The sequence below is a fragment of the Cydia pomonella genome, chromosome 20 (genome assembly GCF_033807575.1).
Source record: "Cydia pomonella isolate Wapato2018A chromosome 20, ilCydPomo1, whole genome shotgun sequence".
Lineage (NCBI taxonomy): Eukaryota > Metazoa > Arthropoda > Insecta > Lepidoptera > Tortricidae > Cydia > Cydia pomonella.
This window is the reverse complement of record NC_084722.1, coordinates 15857581-15883581: the sequence shown is the minus strand read 5'-3', so window position 1 is coordinate 15883581 and position 26001 is coordinate 15857581. Positions and strand designations below refer to the sequence as shown.

The window sequence follows — 26001 nt, the reverse complement described above, 5'->3', positions numbered from 1 at the left end:
GTCTGTCCGAGGCTTTGCTCCGTGGTCATTAGTGCTAGAAAGCTGAAATTTGGCATGGATATATAAATCAATAAAGCCGACAAAGTCGTACAATAAAATCTAATTTTTGTTTTAGGGTACCTCCCCTACACGTAAAGTGGGGGTGAAATTTTTTTTCGCTTCAACCCTAGAGTGTGGGATATCGTTGGAAAGGTCTTTCAAAACTAATAGAGGTTTTCAAGAAACATTTTTTGATAAAGTGAATATATTCGGAGATAATCGCTCCGAAAGAAAAAAAAAATGTGTCCCCCCCCCTCTATCTTTTGAACCATAGGTCCAAAAAATATGAAAAAAATCGTGGAAGTAGAGCTTAAGAAAGACATTAAATGAAAACTATAGCGGACATGATCAGTTTAGCTGTTTTTGAGTTATCGCAAAAAAGTTTTCCCTTCATAGTAAAAAGACTTACTTTAATTAGGCACTGATTATGCAAATTTGCCTATTTGTTTAACTCGCGTGAAAGGTACCGTTTCATCCCTTGATTAACAATTTACTATACTTTAAGCTTTAAGTTTAGCTTATTGTGACGGAAGAGTAACTACGGAACCCTACACTGAGCGTGGCCCGACATGCTCTTGGCCGGTTATTTAAAGATCGTGTCATTCATGACGACGCGTACGGTCAACCAATTTGATTCCTAGGCTATAGAACCATGTCATAATGACTTCTACGACAGTGCTTATTGAGTGATGCATGTCAAGTATAGAGTAGTTAAAGCGACAAGGTTCTATAGTGGCCTAGGATTCAAATTGGTTGACTGTACCTAGACTAATATTGTCATATAATTAAAGATTAGATTTGAGAAGACTGCGGGTCACTTCTGGATAAGATTGGCTCAGGACCGGGATAAGTGGCGTACTGGAAGTGAAGCCTATGCTCAGCAGTGGGCCATAAAAGGCTGATATGATGATGATGATGATGACCTCCATCTACATTTTATCCTCGACCTCCTCGCCATCTCCATTTTATCCTCGACCTTCTTCCTTAATTGAACTAAACTCCAGCCACTCCCGTTCCAGAGACCCATTGGTCTTGGGCACGGAGGCTCGTGGTCACTAGTTACTCCTTGAATGTGTCCACTTCTTTTTCGGCGAAAGTGGCTCATTTTCGTAACTCAGAGGTAATTTTTTTATGACATACGGTCATATTGCGCTAATATTCTATAGAATAGGGAACTCTTTCTTCCAATATTAGTAATGATTGTAAAACTAGATCTAATTGCACTATTATTAATTTTTAACAAGCAGAAACGTTTGCGAACGATGCTATTAAGCTTAGAATTAATTTAAAAGTGGGAAAATTACTGCCTTGGGTGAGACTTGAACTCACGGCCTCTGGATCGATACTCCAGCGCTCTGCCATCTGAGCCACCAAAACCTCATCCATAGGCAGCAAATTTTCCCACCATACCATATGGGTCCATATGGGGAAACATCCAACTAAACCTACCTCTTTCTCTTTAGCGGCCAGCTCGCTCTCCAACCCGCCCTGCGGGCTGCTCCTCGCCGACCCGCTCCTCGCCATCTCCATCTTATCCTCGACCTCCTCCTTAATGGGACTAAAATCTAGCCGCTCCCGTTCCAGGGACCCATTGGTCTTGGGCACGGAGGCCTGGATGGGACTCGTGGTCGCTAGCTGTTCTTTGAGCGTGGTCACTTCCTTTTCGGCCAATGTGGCTCGCTGGAACAATGGAGAGGGAGTTTAGTATAAATGGCGACCATATAAAAATGAGATTCAGAAGATCAGGAGGCCTGGCCAGACAATCGTATATCGACAAATGCTAGATGAACAACCCGACAAGCCAACATGCCAATCGTTAATGCTCCGTAGCGCAGCGTAGTCATCTCTCTCTATCACTCTTCCATATTAGTGCGACTGTGACAGTTGCGTTTCGTTCCCTACGGAGCGTTAACGATTGGCATGTTGGCTACGAGGGCAGATGCTACAAGGAGTCACGTGACTATTTCCATACATTATTTAAGTTCATTGCCAACGATTGTTATATTGGCTTGCCCCTCAGGAAAAATCTTATGCCATTGCTCTTGGCATAAGATTTTCAAAGCTAAATGAAAACTGTTAAGATGAATCGTAAAAATATTAAAAACTATGTAAAACATGGATTGACATAAAGGTCTAGGCAAAGTATGTAAAACATATGTATGTCTTAATGTGTTGTAACGTATGTAATACGTTTGTGTCTTACAGAAGTTTTGTTATTAAAATTCCAGTATGTAAAAATAAGAAAAAAATTGGCATGTGGTCTAATTTAAACTTTTTCAATTTAGTTCAATAAATAAAAATAGAAGTATATTTTATAGTAGATGATTTTATTTTATTTCTAGGTTTAATTTTAGTTTTAATTTTGTAATATTATATTTTAGTTTAGTTAGTCAATATAGATTATTTGAACCTTAGAAAAATAAACAATGTTCAATAAACGTTTTAAATTTAGGAAAGTGTGTACTGGTTCTTATAGTAATTGTTACCGAAAATTTTAAAATAATTAAATAAAACAAATATCAATAGGTATAATAGAGCTTCATAGCTTATTAATTAAAGTCAATGACAACCAAACAATTAGCCCATTCATTACCGGAAACAACAACAATATGTATGTATGTATGTTCGTAATCTAATTATCAGTTCCCATAGTTTCATGTTTTGTTGTGTTTCCGTTGCATTCAGGGTAATCGGTTCGATCTCGGCGGATGTATTGCCCGACTGCGAAATGGGTGGTCATGGTTTTGTTGTATGATCGAAGTACTTGTCAAAAGAAAGACCAAGGAGCTGACAAAATTTAACCCTTTAACCGTCAAAGATCGCTTGGGACCGGACATTTTTTATGGCTTTGCAGATTGACGTGGTTAAATATTCTCAATAATTGCCTAGTATATACCCTCTGGCAATTTGCGGAAAATGGTACTGAGACGCCATGTCGTCGTTTTTGCCTCTTGCCGGAGTGCTGCGAACCAGGTCTCATCACACAACTTGCAATCCTCCACAACGCGTTTGCGCCACTCCGTCAGCTGTTCTGCGAGCCTCTCCCAGTCTCGGTGGTCGATATAGTGGTAAATTGTATAGCCTGTAGATATAAAGATGAAAGATATATCCTCAACTCAACAGTTGAGGATATATCTTTCATGCGGAAACACATTTCATTATTTACCGCACCGATTAAACGTTTTCTAACTCAACGAATCATGTTAATCAGCAATTTCCCCATACATTACTATTTTACTGTATACGCATCTACGCTCAGATTTCGATCAGCATTTCTAACTAACCATTAATATGTGTTATCTCAAAGCAATAAGAGTCAGATCTGGTCAATTAACTGCGTCGACGATACTCGATACTGTGTTCCTAATTACCTAGATTTTCCATTAATACACCGTATCCCAATGCAATAAGAGTTAGAATCGATCAATTACCTGTGATACTCAATACACTGAACAAATGAAGTCATAAGGTTTAAATTCTAACTGTAGTAATCCGGCAATCGCGGTTTTCATCGAGAAACTTGGCAATAAAATGTGCGTACGCGCGTAAGGTATGCGGCACACGAGCGATTAGACTTAGCAATGTATACTTGGAAGATTGCGCCTCACTTCTGGATGTGATTGGCTCAGGATCGGGATAAGTGGCGTACTTGAAGTGAGGCCGATATGCTCGCTCAGCAGTGGGCGATAATAGGCTGATATGATGATGATGAGACTTGGAAAACTTGTATACACTTTAAATACTTCTTCTTTTCATCCTGTTACCCCCTGCTGGGGTGTAGGGCTCGAACTATTTTCTTCCACTGACTGCGGTCCTGGGCAGCTTGGGTAACCTCCTCCCACCCCATCCCCAATACACCCAACTCTTGCTCCACGGAACGGCGCCAAGTAGATTTAGGGCGACCATGTTTCCGTTTTCCGGGCATCTTCCAGGTCATGGCCACCTTGGATAGGTGGGTGTCAGGCTTCCTGAGGATATGCCCAATCCAATGCCATTTGCGCGTTTGGATCTCCTTAGGATTTGCCTTAAGCATTTGTTCACAAACACTTGGAGTTTTGTCATTAGGTCTTTGCGGACAAACCAGGTTTCGCACCCGTACAGTAACACGGCCTTTACATTGGAATTGAAAATCCTCACTTTAGTTCTTTAAATACACACTTTAAATACAAGTACCTGGGCGACCGAGCTTTGCTCGGTTATAACTATTTATTGTAATATGGTGGTGTATAGATGATAATCTTAACTACATTTTTTTACTAAATTAAACTTGTCTAAAACAATAAAAATTAAAAAATTATATATAAACTTGAACATATAAAAAAAAACAAAAGTAAGTCACCGGGCGGGATTCGAACCCGTAACACTGTGCACGAAATTAGCGACCATATTCGGCGTCAAAAGAAAAACGCATGAAAACTCGAAAACACGCGTTTTCCCAAACATAAGACTAATCTAGATAGATTGTTTACCCCCAAAAACCCCCATATACCAAATTTCTGCGAAATCGTTAGAGCCGTTTCCGAGATCCCGGAAATATATATATATATAGTCATAAATATTTAGATAAAACTTTCCAGAATAATCAAGTTGCTGTTTTGACCACTTTTTCTAACATTTTAATGTTATGTAGCATAAACACCAGTGTAGACGTCCACAGTTTTTGAACAAATATGAATAAATTAGAATGATACTTTAATGCCTTTCACACGGATGCGTACACACTGTGAAGCGTCTTAATTAGTAAATTGTACTGTATTTTTCATAACCGTTTATTACATGCAAATGGGCATGCGAAAATGTACCGTCAAGTTTATTTTTCCTACCACGTATAGTAGTATGACAGTTTTATATTCTATGTGATTTATTTAGTGGGTGTTACGTCTTACAGTACTCTAAGGATGTTTGTCAAATATTCGCTTAACAGTTCAGAAATATAAGGAATTAAGAATCGGTCTTTTTTTATTTTTTGTATCAAAAAAATCTTACATATTTGTTTGTTTAAACTTAATTGCACAAATTTACAAATGGCGGACTTAACGCCTTGAGGCATTCTCTACCAGTCAACCATTGGGCTAAACAGAAATAGTTAGTTTGGTGCAGGATTGTAAAGAGTTGATATGGAAATAGACACAAGTCGAGACTACTATGATACTATACTTACACAAATATATATTATATTTTAAATATACCTACTAATATACATATTCAATATATATAAATAAACATACATATATATAATAATTATATAATATTTCAACTGTTCTAACCTTTCCTTCTATAGGGTTAGGATGTGCGCTCTAAAATGGCTAGTTACACCAAACTAAGTTGTCAGCGATTTTAATAGCACAGACTGTGCAAGTGTTATTTTAAACAACAACTCCTATGAAATTATAACGTTTAAAATAGTACTTTCACAGTCTGTACTATCAAACCGCCCAATTCGAAGAATGATTAAGACACGTTTAAGATCTTGGAAAGATCTTTAAAAGATCGATAACTAAACGACATATCAAAATTGACGGTTATTTCGATTCCGCTGTGATCCCAATAAGATCTATCTACGATATTTCTAACGTCAAAGTGACATTGGTTGTCCAAATCGAACTGCTTCTGTCAATTATACGAAATATAAAACGATATCTAGATGAGAACTTATCTAAACCAGAACTTATCGTTATCGTATCTCATTCTTCGAATCGGGCCGATAATCACTGCCAACTTAGCTTAGTGTAACTCTGACCTTGGAGTCTTGCGTTAGTCGTGCGGCATACGCAGCGATTATCCGTCCGTCTGCGCCGGCGCCGGTACGCTCGGATACACGCACAGACGTGCGTATCGGTTTGCTTTCCTCCACTAATTAGCTATTTAGTTTGTAACGGATATGTTGCTTAGTTGCTGTAAAAATACCTTACTATTTTTTAGAAACGTCGAAGATATTTTTGGGTGTTATCTTATCTTTTTATCTTCTGTCGCTTGGCTGACTTGGCGATCAATGAGCTACGGTCTGATGGTTGCGTTTATTGCAATAGATGAAATAGATGAAACACCTGTCTATTTCTGAAGATCTATGAAATGTCGTTGTAATATTAAATCACGCAAGAGGTAGAGTTGAAGATGAATTAGGGTCATTTATGAACTTCATAATCGTTCAATTGGTTTAAAATTTTTTGATAGTAATCAGGACACAAATTACATTATTTTTACTATTTTAACTTTATCATGCACTACTAAAGAATAATTAATATTACACACAAAGACAGGATCCAAATGAGTAGGTAAAAACAGGCAAAATTATCGCAAAAAAGTGATCGCTTTCAGGCAACATACGGCCCGATTCGAAGAATGATTAAGACAAGTTTAAGATCTTGGAAAGATCGATAACTAAACGATATGTCAAAATTGACGTTTATTTCGATTCCGCTGTGATCCCAATAAGATCTATCTACGATATTTCTAACGTCAAACTCGTCAAAGTGACATTGGTTGCCCGAATCGAGTTGCTTCTGTCAATTATACGACATACAAACGATATCTAAATGAGAATTTATCTAAACCAGAACTTATCGTTATCGTATATATATTAATAAATTAAGTCAATATAAACTACATACCTATGGAGTCAGAACAAACTAAGTTGGCAGCAATTATGATAGCACATATTGTGCAAGTGTTAAGTAAACGTCATAATGTCATAGAAGTTTGACGTTTAAAATAACACTTGCGCAGTCTGTGCCATGAAAATCGCTGCCAACTTAGTTTGGTCTGACTTAGTGTACAATTAAATAATAAATAAATATAAGAGGACATTATTACACAAATTGACTAAGTCCCACAGTGAGCTCAATAAGGCTTGTGTTGAGGGTACTTAGACAACGATATATATAATATATATAATATATTTATTATTTATTATTATAATAATTGATTCTGCTCATAGTACTTATTAATAATTGATTTGAATTATTAAACTACTTCCATTATCCCATATCTTTGATTATAACCATTAATATCCGAAACTTGAACGCGTTTTATCATACTTTTTTAAAAATGGCCGTCATCGTTCTACAATTCGTACGTGGGCTTGAGATTTGTCATCCCGGTTACATCACGGGCATATTGCTCAATTGAGCAGATTGATCTACTCTGTCATTGTCTTGGGCAATGATTTCAATTTGATTGAGATTGTAATCCGAAATTGGCTTCGTGAAGTTAGTGATTGACATATGACCACAGAATATATAATAGTACTACTTGTACAGAAAGGAAACTTCCTACCAGTGTTGTCACATCTACCTACTTTTTGGTAGATCTACCTATTTTACCTGTGTTCTACCTATCTATCTCCTTCGGCCTGAAATCTACCTATTATTTCAAAATGGTATAATTTTAAGCAATTCTCAATACATGTGACGGAACATTACCTAATTTCTACCGAATTTAGATTCGATTTAATGAAAACTTGCCAAAGAAACAGATTATACACGCAGGTTTATTACCTACAAACAATGGAAATTCTAACTTATGTTTCAGTTTCTTTCTATTTTTGCACCCTGTTCTACCATTTCGGCAAAATTGTATGTGACAACACTGCTTCCTACATTAGAGACAGGCGTCCAGAAGACTACATGGTTAAGGTAGCCCTCGAGATTCCAACGACGACGCGAGGAAGTGGAAGACGGCCTGCCACCTGGCTGACGACGGTTCAGCGAGACCTGAAAGATCTCAATATAGACGCCGACCTTGCATTCAAACGTGTAAAATGGAAGACAAGAACAGGGAAGGCCGATCCGAAGTAAATGGGAATAAGGCCTAGCAAGATGATGATGATTAGAGACCGAGCGTGTTGGACGCTCTGCCATCTTGTTGTGGACTGGGGACCTAGCGCGAAAACAGAAACTCCCAAATTGCGGGGATCTTTCTCTTTTATTCTCACTAAGACGTAATTAGAGTGACAGAGAAAAATGCCCGCAATTGACGAACTTCGATTTTCGCGGTTATACCTAGCCCTGAATCGGACACATACACATTGACACTTCACGTCCAAGCACGTGCTGCCATCTACCGCTCTTTTACGATTTCTTGTGCATAGTAGGTTCTGCCATCTTACTACGAAACACATCACCATCACCATCTTATCACTTATGTACGAAATATCATTTGATATTTACCAGTCCTTTTCGGTGAAGGAAAACATCGTGAGGAAACCGGACTAATCCCAACAAGGCCTAGTTTACCCTCTGGGTTGGAAGGTCAGATGGCAGTCGCTTTCGTAAAAACTAGTACCTACGCCAAATCTTGGGATTAGTTGTCAAGCGGACCCCAGGCTCCCATGAGCCGTGGCAAAATGCTGGGACAACGCGAAGAAGAAGAGTAGGTTCTGCCATCTTGTGCGCTACATTGGAAGCATAAACTTCACATTTACACCTCGCGCCAAACATCTGAATTTTCCTGTGCTGCCCCCTACAGTTTATGCACGCTTAGTTTACTCTAGAGTTACAAATAATCTTACATGTTTGTCTTGTTCTTGTTTTTCACTTTACGTGAGTACATGTACGCACGGATATCTAAAACAGTAATTTAATTACATTAATTCACCGTTCGAATTAACTTAGAAAGCCGAAAATCATTAAAAACATCATTAAAAATCATGAAAGTATGCCATTCAATTATAGTTGTGTGAACGTAGTAAAATGTATGTATAAATGTATCATTAAAAATTACCGAAGCCTAAATATTGTAATAATTAGTCGTGAGAATGTGCGTGCGCATTGACAAAAGAAAGTACGATTATTATCATGGCGACATTGATTCATGACTTTTATGGAAAATTGTGGGCATGGGCAGTAATGGGCTGCTTAGTTCCCTTGGCCATTTCCTCTTATTATAAGCATGTCTTCTGAATAGCGCCATCTAGCCCAAAGACTTGGACTTTTTTTGACATAATCACTTAGGAACATATATTTCAGAAACTGGTAATATAGGGACCGTGCGCGTTGAAGGGTCTGCCATCTTGTGGCCTGAATCGGAACCATAAACATGTGCATTTACAAGTCACGTGTTTTCTTGTCCATAGTTAGGTTCTGCCATCTTGTGAGCTACATCGGAACAATAAACATCACATTTACGCCTCGCGCCAAAAATCTGACGGCTCCTGTGCTGCCTCCTACAGTTCATGCACGCTCCCTATAGTGTCATTATAAGCCCTTTGGTAGATGACATCGCCAGACTTTATGACGTATTGTAATTTTAATTATAGGATATACACTCGATCTGGATTATATATCGGAACTATCAATGTCAAAAGTGACATTTATTCAACCAAGAACACTTCTGATCACTTTTGACACTGACAGATCCGTTCCATATTGAATACAGAGAGCTTGGTCCGACAGTAAAATGTTATTAGAAGGCTCTAGAATAACCAATGTAAATTATTGCACAATTTACGTAAGATTTGAGTTATACTTTTAACAAGCGAGAGAAAATAGGTTAGAAAAAGTAAATTTTTAGGTTACCGTTATTTTAGAGTTATCTAGATCTGTCTTAGCAATGTTCGATTCAAATCGGAAAGCCAGCGAATTATTTATAAATTAAGCAACAATTAAAGCATTAGTCGATTTATTCATTAACTTGGAAACAAAGAATATTATCTATTCAACCCATCGGTTGTTTGTGCAATATATTAGAGCGGTACTATCCAATCTTAAATATAAAAAGCAGTAAAACATTCAAGTTTCGTACATTCTTAAGAGACTTAAGATATTTCTCTCTTAAGACCGTTCTACAATTTGGAGTCTCTCACGCCGGCAATTACTAACGGTGTAATTCTATGAGCGATTACTATTCCAGATGATTTTGGTAACCACTAACAAGAATTAGACACGAAAATAATAATCGGTGGCTACCGTTGCAATATATGCTTTCGTAAACAACGCTATTTAAAACAGATTGGATTTCGTAAGTAATTATTGTGTATTACATTTTACAAGCAATCGAAAACACTAGACTGCTAGAACAGGATTTGAAATTAGAAAATAAACATCTCAATCTCCGTCCGTAATTCAATTCGAATTCAAATTCGAATTCAAGTTGGAACGTCAACGGATACCATTTAAAACTATAAATCGAACAATTTGAATCCCGAACCCGGGACATCCCGAATTTATTAAATAAAACAATTGATTGATTAATCCCGATGAAAGGACAGCATTAAGAAGGGTCCGATTGAGGCTCATTGTTCAAAACAACGCTATTGTGTCCTAATCGAATACGGCTCGAAACCTTTCTTTCGAACTCCAATGTTCAATTTGGAACTTGACACTGGCCGTATTTTGATTTCGGAAAAAGAAAACCGGCGTTTGGAAAACGAATGATACTTCAAAATATACTTATTGAAAGTTGATCTTTAAAACCATAGCATGTAAGTCGAAAACGCAACAGCGGATTGTGTCATTTTTTAATGAAATTTACTTTGAAGAATAAAGTTTTTGATCCGTTGTCAGTATGTCTTGTCAAATTTGCGCTTAGTTGACAACATTACAGACTCACGTTATGTAACACATGCTCCAAATTATAACGTTCTTGTCATCATAATACGATGACGACTGTATCATAAATTTATCTGCATTATCTGCAAAACATATTTTCAGAAACTTATTTTTTAAAGCATGCAGTTAAAATAAAAAAATGTCAAATTAAAAAATTAGTATAGATACCCGATTAAAAATGAAAATCTAAACGTGTAAATAAGTCAGAACGATGTATCATAATAATTGATACGCCACATTTTTCATAATTAGATAAATTTCGACCATTAATTTTTCGGTCGTTGTACTTTTTAGCGCTTTATGTTTTTACGATTCGGACTTCGGGTTAAAGAACTTTTTTGTTTTCTCAAAAAGAAATTTACATTTCACTTATATGAGAAACATTTTTCTATAAAATTTGATGACTTACCCACGGAAAATGGTTGATTCTTTTATTATATCTAATAAAATTTTCATAATATATTTAACCTTTTTGTTTTTTTACAGTAAAATAATATTACATTATAACGCTTTAATACGTGAACTATTTGAACAACGTAGGTAGTTTTATTTAGGTGGAGGGCAAGAAAAAATAATTTCATGGGTATAAATGTTTACATTTACAGATAAGAGACGGTATAAAGTAAAGATTTTTCAAATTATCATGTTTATGCTTTGATGTTAATTATCTCTTAAGATTGTCATAGCTGTATCTAAATTATGGCGGTTTAATATATTTGTACATTGTAATGTATCACGAATGTTCAAAATCACTGAAATTAAAAGGTATTGTATAGAATTAAGATAAAAAAATATGTATCAATAAAGATAACAAAAATTGAAGCGCTGGTGGCCTAGCGGTAAGAGCGTGCGACTTGCAATCCGGAGGTCGCGGGTTCAAACCCCGGCTCGTACCAATGAATTTTTCGGAACTTATGTACGAAATATAATTTGATATTTACCAGTCGCTTTTCGGTGAAGGAAAACATCGTGAGGAAACCGGACTAATCCCAACAAGGCCTAGTTTACCCTCTGGGTTGGAAGGTCAGATGGCAGTCGCTTTCGTAAAAACTAGTGCCTACGCCAAATCTTGAGATTAGTTGTCAAGCGGACCCCAGGCTCTCATGAGCCGTGGCAAAATGCCGGAACAACGCGAGGAAGAAGAAATGATAACAAAAATGTAGGTATAGAAAATTTAGTTCGAGAAACTCAAGGTCTTATCTTTTATTATGTTATAGTCTTATCAGAGCGATTGTACTTAAATTAAATAAATTAGTTTCTTCGTAATTACGTATCGGAGATAAGAAAAAGATTAATTTAGAGACAAATATTCTTTTTAATTAATCTATTAGGTGGCTATCACACTAGAGCGATTTCCAGTTGCGTCGCCAGTATAATCTACGCTTTATTTGCTAAGGTGAGTTTTTTTTATGATAGAGGAGGCAAACGAGCAGACGGATCACTTGATGGTAAGCGATTACCGCCGCCCATGGACACCTGCAACACCAGAGGGGTTGTTAGAGCATTGCCGGCCTTTAAGATGGGAGTACGCTCTTTTCATAAAGGTTTGAAAGGCGTATCGGTCCGGAAATACCGCAGGCGACAGTTCATTCCACAGTTTAGCTGTGCGAGGCAGAAAGTTCCTGGAGAAACGCACAGTTACTTTTTTTTTTAATACTACGTCGGTGGCAAACAAGCATACGGCCCGCCTGATGGTAAGCAGTATCCGTAGCCTATGTACGCCTGCAACTCCAGAGGAGTCACATGCGCGTTGCCGACCCTAACCCCTCCCACCCCTCGTTGAGCTCTAGTTTAAGATGGGTTGGTGTAAAGCAAACTATTATAGCGTATTGACAAAGTTTTCACAAAATTTTCGCTAATATCTGTATTATTATGAGTGACATCCACTAAAAATACGTAAAGAAGTAATCAAGACAGACGGCACGTTGTATTACACACAGGCCGGGAAACATGCCAATTTCTGTACAGCTCCATCTTTATTTCCCTGACGGGAGCGATATGACAACTTTGCTGTTTTGACGTGATCTTTTTTTACGCAAAATATTTTACGTTTGCTAGTATTGTACCAGTAGGTATGCTATAAGATAATCCTTTTTTTTCTCGAACCGATAGTGAAGCCCTTAAGCCACACCCTATTTCAAAACCAGCCATGGGTCTTTCGACAGGACTCAGCTCGTGCACATAAGGCAAAAACAAACTCCTATATTTCCTACCTATATTTTGGTAAACTAACTATTTTGGCAAACTAACTATTTTGGTAAACTAACTATTTTGGTAAACTAACTATTTTGTTAAACTAACTATTTTGGTAAACTAACTATTTTGGTAAACTAACTATTTTGGTAAACTAACTATTTTGGTAAACTAACTATTTTGGTAAACTAACTATTTTGGCTCAGTGATCCAAAAAGTATCTTGGCCTCCGAAACGAGAGCGCGCCACCTGTCCCGATCCTGCCAGTTACTGACGCGAAGCTGATCCGCCGCCACACTATCCCAGCTATATCTGGGGGCCTACCGCGAAAATCGAAGTTCGTCAATTGCGAGCATTTTTCTTTGTCACTCTAATTTGGTCCTAGTGAGAGTAAAAGAGAAAGATCCCCGCAATTTGCGAATTTCGGTTTTCGCGGTAGGCCCCCTGGGCCGACCCACCGGACGGCTACCAGTCGGTCGTCCCAAGAACGCCCTCATCCCGATCTTCTCCCATTCAGAGTACACGTCATTGGTAATTTTTTATGTTGGTAAATTACCATATCTCTTAAGTACAGTCATCAGATATATCGGAGCAGCCGAGGTCCTCAAAAATATCTGAACATGCACTTGATAATAGAGACTGATTAGATATTTGTGAATACCTTAGCCGCTCCGATATATCTTATGGCGACTGTACACTGTGTGGAGGGCCAATGTGTGACCTATATAGGATTGATTGACCATGACGACCGGTTTGGCCTAGTGGGTAAGTGACCCTGCCTACGAAGCTGATGGTCCCGGGTTCAAATCCTGGTAGTGGGCATTTATTCGTGTGATGAGCATGGATATTTGTTCCTGAGTCATGGGTGTTTTCTATGTATTTAAGTATTTATATATTATATATATCGTTGTCTAAGTACCCTCGACACAAGCCTTATTGAGCTTACTGTGGGACTTGGTCAATTTGTGTAATAATGTCCTATAATATTTATTTATTATTCATTATTAAACATATATTATCAACAACTACTAAACCCACTTAACTGAAGGTAAACATGCTTGTTTGCTACTGGTTAGAAATTTTAGTAAAGATTCTGTCAAAAACTAACCGAAAAACCAACCTTTTTTGCAGGGACTGAAAGCTAGAAAAAAACACCTTTTGTTTAGCAATCGCCTCGTCATCTGAGGAATGGCTGACCATATGTTACAGCACAAAACAGCACATTCCCAATGATTTTATAAAATCCCTGTCAAAAGCAGTGACCCCTCAAGGAGCCCCGAACCCGCACTAATTAATGAAAAAGGATTAATTCCCTCCCAAATAAAATAAATATGACCGAAGGGTCGAGATTTGGAAAATTTAAAGGAGTTTTTTTGGGGGTTTGCTGGGGTTTTTACATGTGGCCGTCACGTGGGGAGACGTTACTTTATTTTAATTCTATCGGAGTAAATAAGGAGTTGAGATGACAAACCTACAGGCCAATTCGAAGGTGCACCTGACATCAAAATGATATTTGAATCATATTGGAATCATATCAGTTAACTGTCATTCGCGCGGGCGTTTCGCTCGCATAAATACATGTACGGAGAAGTCAGAGCGGAATCAAATTTTAGATTCCAACTTAAGACTGAGTCGATTTCATGTCAGGTGCATGTTTGAATTGGCCTGCTAATCAAAGATTTTGATAAAGGATCTTTTTATTTGCACTCAAAAGATCTACGTTTGAGTATGAGACCTACTATTTTCTATTATTTTTGTTATTCTACTAAATGTGTAATGAATATTTTTGAAAGCGTTAGGTAACAAAACTTACCTACTTATTCATAAAAATAACTTCGCAAAGACTTTTTTTTTATACTATGTCGATGGCAAACAAGCATACGGCCTGCCTGATGGTAAGCAGTCTCCGTAGCCTATGTACACCTGCAACTCCAGAGGAGTTACATGCGCGTTGCCGACCTTAGGGTCCCCCACCCCCCTCGTTGAGCTCTGGCAAGACTTTTTAAAACACGTACGTCGAACTCTAAAAATAAATAAAAATGTAATAATAAATATTATACACAAATTGACTAAGTCCCACAGTAGCTCAATAAGGCTTGTGTTGTAGGTATCTAGACAACGATTTATATAATATATACTTAATTATAAATACTTAAATACATAGAAAACACCCATGACTAAGAAACAAATATCCGCGCTCATCACACACATATATGCTCTTACCTGGATTTGAACCCGGGACTATCAGCTTCATAGGCAGGGTCACTACCCACTAGGCCAGACCGGTCGTCAAAACTGTGGTTAGTAAACTCTAAACTGTAATGGTGACACAAAAATGTATCATAATAAGTCCCGCCATAATTATCCGATGTAACGTAGGTATTTAAATTGTCACCTTCCACCCTCCACACATCTGTATCCTTCCCTCCACCCTCGTCTGACCATTGTCTCGTACGCCGAAAAATGTAATCTGCTTAAACATGATCAATACTTACCTACTTATCACGTGCATTTATCTACTTAAGTATCTTTAAATTTTTTACAACCTTTTATTTAACGTGCCCTGTTAGTATGTATGTATGTTTGGGTGAGTCAAATCTTGTGAGCCTGAACCATTTAGATTTCCGATTGAGGTGAAAATTTGTGACAATGCAATATTATGATACCATTGCGCTGATCTGATGATGGAGGCAGGAGGTGGCCATATGAACTCTGTGATAAAACAACGCAACCTAATTGTATGTTGCATGTGGAAAGAAAAGTACAGTCAGCGATAAAAGCTCGTACCAAATATGAAATTTTTGCCAAATGCTTATTACAAATTGCATAATACTTTTTAAGTAAAGTAAATCATTAGGCTTAACTGCTGCTAAAATCACTCAGAATAACTGATAATTATAAGCGATTAGACTGGACAAGTGTTTATGAATAAAACGCCATAGGTTCACAGAAAAATAAAATAAAAAAAGACGTTCCAAATGAAAGTGAAGAGCTTTTTCCAAAGTAATATATACAAAAGACAGTGGGTGAAATATCATTCATTTTTTCTTGAGATCGAATGATGTTTTAATTTAATAACCTAAGTTTTTTCATTAGACTCCAAATTCAAATTTACACGTTAAAAATAATGTTTGCTCTCCAGTCAATACGGACTCAAGGTGCTCTCTTAATCTCTCAATGTCAGTTTTAATTTGCTGCTGGCTCGAATTACCTTCCAAGAGTTTTATTTACGAAGCCTGTTCCGTAGGCGAAGGAAACGCGTTTCGACAGCCAGAAAAAAGTTAATCTCTCAAAATATTTGAAAAATCGAACGCGATAGTCTTGACGGATGAACTATGTCAACGAAATGGCGCGCAATTCAAAAATGGAACGCCCCGTTCTAAATTTGAAACGTTATGGGGAACATACAAAAGTCTCGCGAAGCGTAAATTCGTCAAACCACAGGTAGATCGCAAACAAAACCCGCACAGAATCCAAACAGAATCCAATCGAAAACTAAATAATTCAATTCAGTATAATTCAGAACGAACTCAAACTCGGATTGACAAATTCAAATAGGACGGAGAATTGTGAAAGTTGCCTATTGCCGATAGACAGGTATCAGGGGTACCTAATCATTATTAGATATTGAATTTTCCTAACTTTGGACTCATCCGGTTTCTAATTTACTAATGAATCCAAGTGCTGTTGCCATTAGCTCCCCCCTTTGGGGTGGGAAGGGGTAAGGGTAAGAACTCGCGCGAATTTTCGTCTTTTATACATGTAGAGCGATAATCCGATTGGTGATTCGGGCGTTCTACATTTGAATATTCGTGTGTTTTCGTTAATTCTCGCGTGCGGTTTGACTGTAGTGACGTTCCATTTTGGAAATTGGTTTCGAACGAATCCTTTTAAATAACGGTTTTCGATGTGGCCTAGTTATTTGCATGTTAAGTGACGCGTTCGGAAACTTGGGTTCGAATTAGTTTTCGCAAAGTTGGCACTATAAAGTGTGGAGGGGACAGGAAAAGGCAGGGAAAGTTGGTAAATCGGGCCCCATATGTCGTAGTGCATTAATAAGCAAATATTGAGTTAGGAACTGGGAGCCAATAAAAGCGTTGGCACCTGCAGTGCTTAACAGAGAGTTACAGGATATTAACAACGGATTACCTCTGTGAGGGTGCGTTCGAAAACTTGTGATTATTTTGATGACGTTGCTTTTGAACTTACTTTTAACCTACTAAGTGTAAGATAGATAAAACTTTGCTACTTATAAAGTGTTTTTAATACTTTTATGAATGATTGCCTGCCTAATTAGATTAATTTATAAAATTGTATGTAACTCTAAAGTGTAATCTTCTTTGTCCATTTTGTAATATTAAAAGGGTGTTCAACCAAATATGATTAAGCTAGCACTTAGTTCGATTGTGAAACTTGTCTATGGGTGACATAGAGGGGAATGCTTATTTTCGTTTACAGGCAAATTCGAAAGTAAATTGACATCAGAATGATATTTGAATAATGTTATTTAGTTATCGTGTGTCTCGCCCGCGCCAATACATGTACGGACTTGTACGAGCGAAATGCACAATAGCTGAATGACATCAGTCAAATGTCATTGTCATATCAGTGTACGTTCGAATTGGCCTGTTAGTTACTTAGAAGTAATTAGTAAGTTGCACTATTAGCGATATAGTTATTATTTTCAGTATTGCGAATTTATTTAATTTTGGAAGGTAGTTGATAAAACCGTATCAAAAAAGTATAGGTACTATCTGTCTTGTTGTTCTACAGAATCTAACTTGAGACCAAAAGATCCAAACTAAAACTACAATTACCTAGCAATTTCGACTCTATAAAAGTTTCATACGGTTTAGATTTCACTAACACGGTATTGTAAGTTATTTTGTTTATATTTTGGAGCGACCCCCAGTCAAAGTTCAGACACTAGCGCCGATCGAACTTGAGCTCGTTACGAACTTTCGGAATTCAAATTCGAATTTGGAATCACAACGCTTTGTTCGATCGCGTTCGAATGTTTGACGCGAGTTTAACGGTGTAACGTTTGCTTTAGTGACTGACTTGTTGTGTTTTCGGGTTTTAAATTAATAAAACGTATTTGGATAATTCAGAATTTCAGAATCAGTTCAGATTGTCTTATATATCGATAGAATGACATACAAATATTAATACAATATTTGTATGTCATTCGATCGTTGGTTCGTTCAACAATTAGTCTGTGACTGTACCACAGACAAAACAGTACGTTGATATTGACAATAAGAAAATAATAATAATAACAATGGGCTATCTTAGGCGCCAGCAATTATAGGGTGTCCCAAAATACCGGCCTTTGCTAAATAAATTGAGCATTACTCACGACTCAAATTACTTTACACCTTATTCTAGTTCCACCTGACATCTAACTGTAACTTAAAACAATGGCTGTGAACTGATAGTCATCTTAATGTGCCGGTTAAATATTGTCTAAACGAAGCTTAACTCGTAATCATAGGTAAAGTTAACTAAAAGGAAATGCAAATTTTGACTTTAGAACGAACTGTCCGAGTTGCGTTTTTATATGACCGTTATTCGACTAAAATCGCACGAACATCCTTTTCAATCTGTACATTAGTTCCGTTGCTTAATAGGTACTAAACTACTAAAGTTTCCAAAATTGCGAAATTCCCACATGGATCAATTGGGAAACTTCACTAATTTTTGTATGAAAATCGAAATTTTATACTTCCAAAATGAAAGTTTCCGTTGTTTCCTGTAAAATTTTCCTGAAATTACAGAGAATTTTTCTAAATTTTTGGTAACTCTCGGCAACTTGCATATGTGTAAGGGTAACAATCAACGTACACGCTAAATTGTTGAAAACAGAACAATGAAATTTGAAACATGTAATTTTCATATGTTTTAGATTTCCATTAAGCACCGGGTTTTTTTTAATTCAATCCTTAGGGGGGTTAAATGGGGCATTTCTGTAAGAATTCCTACGCAGGTGAAGTCATGGGCGGAAGTTAGTATATGTACTTTTATGTTGATATCAGATCAAATCGCGATTATATCTTCACACCTTTATTCTAGTTTCCCATGGTCATAAATTAGAAGAAAGACATTAGTAAATTGTTAAAACAAACCAACATTTGTGGTTCACCATTGAGATGCTTACATATTAGTCATATAACAGTTGTTTAAATATTTGGTTTCATTACTGTTGTCTCACCAAAAATAATAAAAGAATACCGTTAAAAGTAGTACTTTAACAAGTAAATGTTAGTATAATTTATTATTAACGTGTAATTCAACTCATACCAGCTTAAATGAAAATTAATTATCTAGATTAGATATCAAAGAGCAAAAATATATCAATAATACGCTGTTTAATATAACTAGTGTTGGCCGAACGTTAATTGCAATTGAACAATATCCATTAACCATTGATCATTACAAATTGAACCGTAAACTGTAACCGTCCGTTACAGTTTACGGTTCAATTTGTAATGGTTAATTGTCAATTGCATTAACGTTTCGGCCAACACTGAATATAACATTATGTCGTATTACCTGTCTGTCAATTGGAACGAAAGGTGTAAATTGAGGCTAGTACCATTCGAGTCTAAATGTCAGGACAACACCTTTTCAAATGTCTTATCACTGTCATTCTTCTTTAACTATTGTAATAAGTATAGTGTGTTTGTTTAGTAAATTAAGAATTAAAATTATAAAAATACGTACGCAAAAATACAAATATCGGACACAATCGAACTGGAACAAAATAAGTAAAATACGATAGACAAGTATTTTTATTTGTTAAATAAACCAGTAGAAGGCAGTATGACAACGACAGTCAGACTTATAACATTACGCGCAAAGTCATAGTTACACGCTTCAGAGTGACGAATTGTCTTGACATTTCATAAAGAGTAAGTGATTTGACTTGCTAGTTCAATTCCCTATTGTACATCAAAAGAGCCACTATTCTGGCTGAACCCCTCTTAAACATAGATAATAGCTGTATAAAGGTATCACAAGTCATATAAACGTATAGCTTCAGAGATAAAAGCATCGGTAGTTGCCAATATTCCTTAAGTGCTGAGTAATCTCATTCCCGACGTCGCTACATAAATGTGTGAAGACTGTAAAGCTATTACAAAGTAGCTTCTGTTAACAAAACTTTAAGTTGCGACCTAGTTGCTGAGGAAATGCTAAGTGTAATTAATAAATAGCTACAGATTTCCGGCTACGTGTTATTATTAGTTTAGTTTGATATTAATAGTTGATAAAAACTACAAAAAGTGACATATACCTAAAGATATTGTATTTCCCGTTAATTTAATATTTACAGTTTACAAATTTAAGCGTAGAAATGCCTAAAAAAGTTAGATTGGGTTGAAAATAAATACAAAAATGGTTGTATTTAATCTGTGACAACCTTAGCGTTATTTTTAAACAGTGTGTACCATCCCTAATGTTCTTTTTGTAATTGCAATCTTATAATTAGAACTACACTGACATATGACTCCTATCCGATAGCCATCGGGGCAGATGCGTCAAATGATGCGCACCGCGACTGATTGAACGTATGACTCCGTTCATTCGCGAGTGAATGGACGTTTCATTCATTCGCTGTCAGCTGTCATTCTAATCGTATACCTATTTTGAGTGAGAAGTTTAGAAGGACCAGTCTAAGCGCTAACTCTGTTTGCCTAGCTTTTTTAATAGATGTCAAGTTCAAGATCTTATGGTTAATGGTTAGGGCGAATGACACGTGTGCTTGTGCATTAAATGGAAATACGCGGTCAGACATTTTGGAACGATGCCATCTTTGTTGTTCGAATTTCGAACGTTGAGAAGTGATCGAGTTTCGATGAGTGGTTATTTAGTTTCGTTTTCGTTGCGTTTTGTTTTTCCATGTGGATCTTTTTAGACTGAAATGTTGTTTTGTGATTTTATTATTAAACTTGTTAAATATAAATAGAAATGTAAAGATTTTTGTTATTGCTAAATTCTTGTAAAGATAAAGGCCGAAGGAGCCTATGTAAGTGTCAAAATAATAATGGCAATTTCATGCTAATTAAATTTAATTAATACGTCTATTTCGTAAAATATGTTTCCAATCATGTTTCAGAGCGCCAATCGTTATACAAGAAATGGCTCTCGATGTATTGACCTAGTATTCTTCGCACACGTTATTTTTTTCAAAGATCATAAAAAGCAATAGCGTTTCCGCTTACCAAATACCTACATTACCATTTAATAGCAACCCGATAACGTAATTACGTTCGAAATTCGAATTTCGAAAATCAGAAGAGCAGGGGCGATACCTGGCGAAATAATTAAAAGGCGAACTGTAAACCGAACTTAATTCCGATGCCTATTTGTAGCTCATCGAGTTTTGCCGAAGTTCGCCCGAAGTTTTACGGACTTTTACGAAGTTCCCAACTTGTCCCCCGCTTTGGAAATATTTGCTCCGACTTTTAGTTCGTCCTGTTAATTTATAATTACTGTTAATTGGTTATTATCTATACTTGTGTTTTCAGTCTCGAGGAGCATAATTTATCAGTTTAGTATCTTGAGTCAATATTTTCGAGGTTTTCACGTGATAGTATCTTCGCTGTATACGATTCTTTCAGATTTTAAGATTATTATTGGCATGATAAGAGCTTGATATACTAAAAAGTGAAAACTGATGATAATTCAAGTTTAAGTTATGGATAGGTGTGCATTCGTAACTAATAAATTGAATGCTTGTGTGATATTTAAATAGCATGTGGAAAAGACATTTAATTTAATTCGAAACAAACCGAATAATCCTTTGTTCTCTACAAAAAAGACTAATTAGCCACCTTACTACACTTAGATCAAAGGGCTCACTTAAATCTATACGACGTATGTCTTTCAAAACACCTGTTCATTTACAGCCTTTATTAAATTAGCAAAAAGATCATGTCATCGGTTCTCACCTCATTTAGCCAACAGTAATTGGTATCGAATGGGAAAATGCCAGTTTAAAATGAACTTTCAATATGAGTACTACTCATACTAACATCAATAGTGAGTTACCAATAATATACCTTATTTCGTTACAATAAGGTTCTTCGATAGTCTGTCAAAAAGTATTGACAATAGTACAGCGCACGGTCAATGTGTTCTGGTTAGTTTATAAAATGAGCGCTTACACGGCCATTTTATAAAGGACTGGTCGTATAAGAGTTTTATAAGAGATGAGATGTCCGTAAAATGGTTTTGATAATAGAACACTGGATCTGATTGGGATTACTTAGTCTTATTGGTTTGCTATTATAGTTTGATTGAGTGTTGTTTCAGTCATTGAAGAATGTTACGGTCATTCTATTAATGCAGCAACAGTGTAATAATATCACATACATAAAATTACACTCCAGACTTCAAAAATCACAATGTATTTTCTATGATATAGGAAGCAAATGAGCAGACAAATAACCAGATCGTAAGCAATTACTGGCAAGTGCGTTGCTGACCTTTAATATCGCAGTACGCTCTTATATCCACAATCTGGCTTGCTTTGATATATTATATCACCACTAGTATTAAGATTATTGCCATGCCTTAACAGGGCATCATGTACCGACTATGTAATGCTTTAATACCATCCTATGTACAAATGAACATGAACGCAATAAAGTATATGAAGTATGAAGTAAGTATATGAATTATGATATAGCCAGAAGCAAAAGTAGTAAAACAGGTCATTTCAAAATTCCCGCATTATTTAATAAAGTGGTGCTCAGTTAATTATAACCACTCCAATATTAATTATATACATTTATCAATGTAGGTTCTTATAACTGTGTATAATTTACCAATTTACAGCCAAATGGTTCTGTCAGTCAATCTTCGCAAGTTATCGAAAGTTAGGAATCGAAGTATTTATCGAAACTCCTTAATCCATTTCATTAAGTCGGCCCTTTTAATCGCATCCCCTGTTTGAGCTTTTGATGTCATTATATTGATCTAGTTAATGTTTCAATTGTTTTTCAAGTATTAGGAAAGTTTCGATTGGATTAGTTTAAAATCGATTTAGTTGAAAATTCGACGCTAGTCGGTTGTGAGTTTTTGTACTCCTTGTAAGACTTTATGTATTCAAATTAAAAAATAACGCTTCGACCGCGAGCTACGAATACTACGAACAAACCATGACCAATAGCTTCGCGGAAAATGGTTCGTAAATAGTTTAAGGGCAATATGTGTAATCGTCAGCTGCCGCTCCGTTGGTGGATTGAGGAACGGCAGCAACACAACCACGTAAAAAATTGTTATCGCATCCGAGATGTTAGAGATATAGCGCGCCGTGACTTTTCGGCACTTTTCGTTTTTGTGAGTGAATCCTCACAGACCAACTTTAAAAAAGTTTCACACGTAAAAAAACATCAATGAAACTTTCCATTGCGTACTAATAACCATCCATATTTTTGGTTTGAGAATTAGCCTAAGATTCACGAAAAAAACGTGTGAATAGAAAACCTGAATATCTAAATGTAACTCACGTATAATTAAGGGCGCATTTATTCCAGATGTCCAGTTAGTCTTTTAACCGTTTAAATTAAGTATTACTCAATTAACAACGTTCCTTTTTCAAATAATTAAGAGACTGTGGACAATACTTTTACGTAAAAGGCCACGACCCGTCTAAACCAATTTGGGATCGAAGGGTAAAGTTTTTACCCTTTTTAATCACGTGACCAAACGCCCTAAATTCGCTGTCTTTGTTAATTACGTCTTAGGGAGCCGTAGGGGGACATACATACATACACATACGTCCCATAGGAGAGTATGAAAAGTGTGGATGAGGCTTACTTAATATATATCAATATCACTCACGGGATTTGACAACTTGTTAGATAATAGCATTCTCGTGTGTTAAATATGATTAAAAATTATTCTTACTTTCAATTTTTTATATATTTTCCAAGAAGATTGAAGAGTAATTATTAATATGTAATACCTACAACAAAATACGTGGGTGGAACCGATTAGTCTAAAATTTTATTAATTTTGTAGGTATGTATATAATGGTGTAATCTCAGAAACATCCAATTCGAAAAAGTATTAGGAAAAAATGGGGAAATATACTTCAATCGCCTATATCTCGACTTAAGTTCACTTAAAGTAGCCCCAAAAAACCGGAAAAAAACTTCAAAGGGATTCTAACCAGATTTTACCGGATCCGATACCTTATACTAAAGCTTTTACAGCAAACGCGATCAACGCTAATTAATATCACATTCTAATATCTCCTTTAGCCTTTGTGAGCATTTTTAGAAATTACAAAATGTCATATCAAACCCAAAATACATACGAGATAAGTCGTTTTAAAACGCCTCAGCTAAGTCCGGTTATCTCAAACGAAAAACGTCTTATAAGCGTCTGTCCGCATGCGCTCTTAGTGCGTTTCATGTCGTGTATTTCCCAAGTCCGTACATAAAAACCCCTTTAACTTATGATGAATTAGCGATCTACGTTTTATGTCTCCCGTTATCTCCCCTTGCCCCCCTTACCCTTTAACGCCCTGTGGGAGGGTGCGTCAATATGAGGGAATTAATATGAGCGAAAAAAGTTTCGAGTTCTGAATTAAATAGAATTGTTTTTGTGTTTTAATTAGGTATTTAATGTTTGGATTGGGCTAAAGAGGAGTTCAATGTACCGGATCTATAATCGTTTATCATATTCGAAATATAGAATGTATAATTTTCTTAATATCAAATTAGGTCATATGGGCTAATTGACAGTTGTTTTATATCCTTAGGCAGAATCTGTTCCTAATACTTTGACGGTTAACAATCTTAGGTTTGCGTTTAATTTTTACAGTATTTGTCAAATAAGTGCTTGCTTTCTCCCAATAATAAAAAAAGAAAATATGATAGAAAAATCAAAACGCGCATTGAATTAAATTTACTAAATTGTTATAAACATATTTGCTCGTTATTCCATGACATGTCATATCATGTAATTAAAAAGTATCCGTTGCATAAAATTACCCAGCAATGAATATTAATAACGCCTTAAAAAGTAAACAAAAAACCGAAAACAATGCCTCAATAGGCACCCTTAAACCGTCACGCAAAATGCCTCAGTCATGTATCGGCTCAACCTTCCAAAAACTTGGGGTCTGATAAGGGATGTTTTGATACCCCCCATCATTCACTTATCCGTATACTTGTGGAGGGGGGTCTATAGAAAAACATTGATGTAAAAAGCGGGCGTGACCGCTGAGAAGGGTACGATAACGACGTTATGTTGATCAATTTTAATGTGTAGTCACTGGCCGGTTTTAATTGTGAGTTTTATTTTGGAACGCGTCTTTAACGCAAATAGCCAATATTATTTTTGAAAATCGAATTTGATTCAATTTCACATACTATAAGTGATTGTATTTTTTTAAAATGGAACTTGTTTTTAGCGAAAATGGACAGCGTTATTTTTGAAAATCGAACTTGATTCAAGTTATGGTGTAACCCGGTAGTAATTGTGTAATTTTTTTATTGGAACGTGTCTTTAGCGTAAATGGCCAGTGTTATTTTTGAAAATAGAGCACGAATAAATTTTTAGTTCACAATCGTTTTTTTTTTTTTCGTTTTACGTGTGTTTCAGCAAAAAACGGGTTAATTTCATGTAAAAATTTGGTAACTTAATTATCCTTTTTCTTTAAAATTTTGTCAATGTACATTTTCGACACAACAGTTTCAAAAGGCTTTTCCCTAATTCCCATTTGTAAATGTCTCCGAAGGTAATGAATACAGCAAACATGTATCGTTAAAAGTTGGTGAAGAATCGCGCCCGCATCGGGTCAAAGAAGTTGTTAATTCGGGAGGGTAATTAGTGGGGATGTGGGGAGCGACGGGTTTTCGTTTTCCCTTGACGGTGTATTTTTTGGAATTGGTCACAGATGCAAATGTTAGCGATTCAACTATTTATTAATGGTTTATTTAATTGTTTATTTATTTATGGTCGTATTTTTTACATTATTTTCTGTGTTTTTGACTGCAACTATTTTTATTGTATGTTTGAAATAGATGGTTTTGGTTTAACTAGTGTTAAAAAAAGCAGGTAATACAAATATGTAAATGAAACCTTTTTAAAAATCTTATATGATGAGAGATAGGTGCCTTTATGATTCTTTTTTGGTATCGTGTTGTTTTAAGTTGTTTTTTTTTTGTACTTATTTTCTGGTAGTTCGTTTAATATATGCAAAAAC

The 26001-nt window shown here is 36.2% G+C and overlaps 1 protein-coding gene and 1 long non-coding RNA gene across 6 annotated transcripts in view; one reads left to right on the top strand and one right to left on the bottom strand.

Annotated features, from left to right (window-relative positions):
• LOC133528862 (uncharacterized) overlaps positions 1-26001 on the top strand; it is a 455073-nt gene that overhangs the window by 50730 nt on the left and 378342 nt on the right. The gene's annotated exons all lie outside the window — the stretch shown is intronic.
• LOC133528835 (homeobox protein cut) overlaps positions 1-26001 on the bottom strand; it is a 200226-nt gene that overhangs the window by 98536 nt on the left and 75689 nt on the right. For all 5 annotated transcript variants that reach the window (XM_061866317.1, XM_061866318.1, XM_061866321.1 and 2 more), the window contains one exon: positions 1489-1719. In XM_061866317.1, the coding sequence (XP_061722301.1) occupies positions 1489-1719 (231 nt within the window). The remainder of the gene's footprint in view (positions 1-1488; positions 1720-26001) is intronic.